The sequence below is a fragment of the Anguilla rostrata genome, chromosome 10 (genome assembly GCF_018555375.3).
Source record: "Anguilla rostrata isolate EN2019 chromosome 10, ASM1855537v3, whole genome shotgun sequence".
Lineage (NCBI taxonomy): Eukaryota > Metazoa > Chordata > Actinopteri > Anguilliformes > Anguillidae > Anguilla > Anguilla rostrata.
Genome location: NC_057942.1, coordinates 44873021 through 44878775, shown reverse-complemented (window position 1 = coordinate 44878775; position 5755 = coordinate 44873021). Strand labels below are relative to the sequence as shown.

Sequence of the window (5755 nt, the reverse complement as noted above, 5' to 3'; positions counted from 1 at the left end):
TTCTGAACCGCTTAGGTGTGCTCCCTCCCTCCCTACCCCCCTGTAAATGACTGTAAGCTTAGGGTTGTAACGAGGCAGTTGTTTCGTAGGTGACTTAGGTGCATTAACTGTCTTAGCTACTGCTTGTATTTTTCCATAGACTGTATCATTGCATTGCCAGAAAGTACTCATCAATGAATAGATCTGTAATTAGTTTACTTAAATAAAAACAATCCAAAAAAACATTTACTTTTAACGTCACTGGTTTAGCTGAATGCCAATTGGACAAGTGAAAATGTGAATGTGAAATCACCACACAGTTGAACAACTACATAGGAACTATTTATCAGTGTCTATCGTTTACGGCGGACATAAAACACATCTGCACGTTGCACTATTTGTTTCCGCTCCACGTTTCGTGATGTTAGCAAGTTATAGCCGCATGTGACAAACTGAACGTTGTATGGTAGAGGGTAGATCATCCATGTCCTTGATAACAATACTTAGCTAGTTACGCAAGTATTTCAAAGCAGTATTTATTTTAAGTAAACATGGAAGCAGTTGAAGATGATTCCCAGTTAGGCCTTTCTTCTGAAGAGGAAGATAGTGAATTATCCGATGGAGAGGTGAGAAAATGTTCTGGGAGATGCTACAACTTTTGTTGTGTTAGGTGAGGTTGTCTGAAGTAATCTAAAGGTAAATGATCTTAAACGAGCTAGATAAAACCTACATTGTTTTTGTCAGTTATTTTGAAGAATCTAAATCTGATTCCTTGCATGCGCTACTTGGTTGCTCGATAACCAGACAATGGTAGTAGCGTATAGCTAGCTACTTGTCTTCCATACTTGTTTACTAAAATGCTCTTTTTAATGTATTTGCCCTGTAATTTGCTCGTTACACGTTTTTGGTGACGGTAGTTGCACCGTGTATATTGTTGTACTACGTATCATACCTTAGCAATATCATTAAATTGTGATAATTCTGGAGCATTTTGATTAAACATTTTACGGTGCCATGTTAACAGCGTTAATACCGTCACTGTAAATGTATAAAGATGGCTAAATCTAATAATTATCTGTTTTAAGCTTCAAGTGGCCTTCGCTAAAGGTTTGCTGAAGCCTGGGTTAAATGTAGCTCAACAGGAACCAAAGGCAACAGTCAACAAGCCGGTAGGTGGAATTTCCCAATTAGGATTCCTTGACATTCTTAAACGTTTGTCCCGTTGTACTAACCAAGGCTTGTGCGTATTGAACAGTTGTTGGTTAGAGTGACTTCCTTTATCGTTCTGTGCTGGCAGGAGGGACTCAAACAGTGCTTGATGGAGTTCCAGAGGAATTTGCCCTGGGTTGAAAGGCTGGACCTGAGCAACAGCCCTGCTGCTGACATTGTGGCTAAAGCAGAGGGTGCACTAGCTGCACAGGACACTGCTGAGATTAGTGCAGAGGATGACTTCCAGAGGGAGATGTATTTGTGGGTATCCGTTGATATACAATTGGACACTTGGTACATGTGCTGATTTAAAAATAAATAACATGCAGTTAATGTTCAAAAATTTTTATGGCAATTGTAATTTATCAATTTAAAGAATTTGAATGTCATGTTTTGTTCGCGTGTTTACAGCTACCGCCAAGCACAAGCAGCTGTGCTAGAAGCATTGCCTCGGTTAAAGAAACTGAAGATTGCCACAAAACGCCCAGAGGATTACTTTGCTGAAATGGCCAAGACCGATCAGCACATGCAAAAGGTTTTGTTTTCTTAACATATTTAGCAGTCCTTATTTTTCTTAAGCAGTACGGATATCAGCGCTGTTTGTATCAAGGGTGAGCAGGCTTATTCTGATGGCAGAGCTCATCATTTTGAGAATATAAAATATTTTCTGTGTAACGAAACCAAATTTTACCATGTTGGCTTCCACTTTTAACTGAAACTAGCTTTAAAAATTGAGATTTTAGCTATCAGAACACAACTATTATCTATATGAACATTAAGTTTTCCCTCAGTGATTTCAATTAAATTTCAAATATTGCATTCAAACTTAAAAGGAATACGGATCTTTGTGCGTCTTATGGCCATGCTGGGCCTCTGACCCCCAATAGGGAGTCCTGTCCCTTCTGGGAGACGATAAAGCTGTAAAACCTTTGAAGGAGAGACAGATTTCCAGGACACCCCAGGCTTATATAAAGATAAGACCTGTAATGTGGCTTAATTTGTAACTTGTTCATTTTCATGTTTACGGAGCAGAGACTGGGGGGAGAGAGAACCAATACACCCCTATGGTCATACAAATGATATTGTCTGTTAAAGACTATATTCTAAAGACTAGATATCCCACAGTGTCCATAACTGTACTGTCCTCCGATAGTTCCAACAATGACCATCAGATGTAGCTGGAGAAATACAAGGTGGTGTGATCCTTCCCTTTCTTACCCTGTGTTGCCAAGAAACCCCGCCAGTACTCATCCCTATGAACATGATTCTGAATAAATGATGAGTCATGATGTGAACAAAAGAGCTGGAAATGACCTTTAAAACAATACTATAACAATTTCTTATTTGGTATTATAAGACACCCCTGTTACTGCAATTACATTTTTCTTGGATCATTATTGATGGGAGATATGGGCCAACAAAGTTTGGGCAAATTAACATGACTCCACGACAGTGACTTGCTTTATCTGCATTACTATAGGTTATAGTGTGTTGAATATGCCTTAACCTATTTTATCAGCATTCTAGATTAACTGAAAGGGGTTAAGACATTCTCTGTAATTGTTATTCACATCCTGGGTTTAAACTGGTTTTGTAGTAATATGTTGCCTGCCTTTGTAGATAAGAAAAAAGTTGATCATGAAACAGATGGCAATGGAGAAGTCTGAGAAGGCCAAGGCACTCAGAGAGCAGAGGAAGTATGGCAAGAAGGTGAGTGCTTCTCCATCTTTACATTTATATCACTGTCCATTAAATTGCTCAGAATTAGTTGAATTGCAGCTCTTCCTTATGCGTATCAGTCAATGTAATGTCTTTTGTAGGTTCAAATTGAGGTCCTCCAGAAGAGACAAAAGGAGAAGAAAGCAATGATGTCAGCTGTGAAGAAATATCAGAAAGGTATGTGGGTGGAGAACAAGCTTCCGTCTGGCTCCTATGGCTGGGCAGTGTGATGTTTGTATCGGATAGCAATGATGATCGACAGCGATCGAAATAGGAGCTCGATGTCTGTGATAAATTTACAGATAAATGTCTGCTAAGTTTGCTTCCACCTGCAGATGCTGCACCTTGAAACAGAGTAGTCCCATGTGGTGGAATATGCAGTGGACAGCCAATATAATGCATTACTTTGCAATAACCTGTTCAAGATAATAGTTATAGTAGGCAAGTTAGGCGTGGCAGTAAAGGCAGGAAAGACGCACTGCAATGTCGGAGCCTGTAAGAGAAAAGGCCTCCATTTGTCTCTCACTCATTCATCTCTTGTTATTTAGGTTTTTTGAGAACTTTTGCAACATTGCCTATTCCTGAATTTCCTAGGTTTTTTGTCTAATCTCTTGACAGATGTGACTGGCTTAATGGCATAACATTTAGCAGTGGCTCCGATAAAGGCTTCAATGGAGCGAGAACAGACTACGGGCCTTATGGGCTTCAGAAAAAAACTTTAAAATGTCAAAACATTTATTATAATATGTATATACAGTGAGCTTCATGTTTTCGCCAGGCATATTTTTTTTCTTGATTTGGCCGTGTACTCGACAGTTTTAGATTGGTAATCAAACAATTCACACATGGTTAAAGTGCACATTCTCAGCTTTAATTTAAGGGCATTTTTCATACATTTTGGTTTCACTGAAAATTACATGTTGAAATTACAGTACTTTTAATTACAATACATTGGCGCCGATTGGAAATTGTTTAAAAATTTCCAACCCATAGTCTAAAGAGAGCATTACCATTATCGGGTAGTGGATTAATGGTATACCCTTTTTCTCTACAGGAATGACTGACAAATTGGATTTCCTGGATGGAGACCAGGGAAAGGGCAAGAATGAAACCAAAACGACAAAGGCGGCAATGAACAAAAAAGGGTATGCCCGACCTCAGAGATGCATTAAAATTTGTCAACACAACATATTGTATCACCCTGCTAGTCAGTGCATAAGAAAAGTAATAATAATAGTAATAATAAAAAAATGATCTTTTCATAGTCCCAATGCCAAGAGAAAGTTCAAGGATCAGAAGTTTGGTTTTGGCGGAAAGAAACGTGGGTCCAAATGGAACACCAAGGAAAGTCACAACGACATGTCCGGATTCAAGGCCAAGGTGGCTCATGGGAAAGGAGGGAAGAAATTTGGGAAAGGGGGAAAGCAGAAACCCAATGTAAGAACACGTTTTTTTACCCAACTCTTATTTAATCCTTGTGTTGTTTTTTAGACCAACAAGTACTGTAATTTTTTTAAGTTTCTCCCTTTGGGGAAAACCATTTCATGGTTTCATCCAGAACACATATTCAAGTATTTTTGGCTGAATTGATTCCTTTTCTGTATGTATGCATGAGTGGTGTGTACGTGCTTGGTGTGTGTGTGCATGCACGTGCATTTGTGTTGTGTGAGCATGTGTGTGCATGTGTGTGTGCTTGGGTGGGTGTGTGCATGCTTGGATGCATGTGTGGTGTGTGTGTTGTGTGTGCGCGTACATGTTTTTTTAACCATATCTCTTAACTTATTTGCAGAAACGGCCTGGCAAAGACACCCGCAGAAAGACGAAGAGCCGCTCTCGATAGGCCCTTCCTTCCAGCCCATAGTCACTCTGCTCTCGATATCCTCTTCCCTCCAGCCCATACTCACTCTGCTCTCTATAGCCCCTTCCCTCCAGCCCATACTCACTCTGCTCTCGATATCCTCTTCCCTCCAGCCCATACTCACTCTGCTCTCGATATCCTCTTCCCTCCAGCCCATACTCACTCTGCTCTCGATATCCTCTTCCCTCCAGCCCATACTCACTCTGCTCTCGATATCCTCTTCCCTCCAGCCCATACTCACTCTGCTCTCGATATCCTCTTCCCTCCAGCCCATACTCACTCTGCTCTCGATATCCTCTTCCCTCCAGCCCATACTCACTCTGCTCTCGATATCCTCTTCCCTCCAGCCCATACTCACTCTGCTCTCTATTTCCTGTTCCCTCCAGCCCATTCTCACTCTGCTCATCCAACCATTCCAGAGTTCAGCCTTTACAGCCATTGTACATTAACAGTACATTTAATTTTACTGGGTGAGCTGGAAGTTCAGATGTGGACTGTGTATGAAAGACTGAAGCAGCTGTTAACTGATATGCCTAGATGCGCTTGGAAAAATCCCCTTTATTTCAGTAAAGTCCTTTTTTTTTTTTTTTTTTTTTTGAACAAATTTACAGTTTTTAAAAAAAATTTTTTTTTACAATTTTTCCTGTGCTCACTGTAACAAGTACAAAAGCAACAGTTGTTAAACTCAAAATGTGCAATGCTGTGGTTCAGTTCGTGGCATGCTTTGATGGGGAGATTATGGAGGACGTATTGCAAAGGAGGCAACACAGTTCCCTCGTTCCTGTGCATGCTTCATTCACAAATTTCTATTTTGTTTGAATTGCGAATTATTTGATGTGCGAATTAATGTCCATTTTTATTAAATAATTCTGGAGCTAAGATGCCCTATTGCCCCCTGGTTTTACAACACAATATTTGTTTACATGGCATCATGTAACATTGAAAAGCTATGGGATTAGTATCGAACACTGATCATATTGGCTCTGACAA

At 40.0% G+C, this 5755-nt stretch overlaps 1 protein-coding gene across 1 annotated transcript; it reads left to right on the top strand.

The window, feature by feature from the left end:
- Positions 1–336: 336 nt before the first annotated feature.
- On the top strand, positions 337–5644 carry ebna1bp2 (EBNA1 binding protein 2). The gene is made up of 9 exons (XM_064297478.1): positions 337–605; positions 1065–1148; positions 1277–1449; positions 1600–1723; positions 2809–2898; positions 3009–3084; positions 3962–4052; positions 4173–4344; positions 4697–5644. Exons 1-9 carry the CDS (start codon positions 531–533, stop codon positions 4745–4747), a joined length of 936 nt encoding a protein of 311 aa, XP_064153548.1. The 5' UTR covers positions 337–530; the 3' UTR covers positions 4748–5644.
- Positions 5645–5755: the final 111 nt, after the last annotated feature.

Bases quoted from the DNA above. Each gene is read 5' to 3' on its own strand.
- ebna1bp2 (XM_064297478.1), top strand. From the start codon at position 531: ATGGAAGCAGTTGAAGATGATTCCCAGTTAGGCCTTTCTTCTGAAGAG. The intron at 606-1,064 runs GTGAGAAAATGT...ATCTGTTTTAAG, and splicing joins GTGAATTATCCGATGGAGAG to CTTCAAGTGGCCTTCGCTAA. The intron at 4,345-4,696 runs GTAAGAACACGT...ACTTATTTGCAG, and splicing joins GGGGAAAGCAGAAACCCAAT to AAACGGCCTGGCAAAGACAC.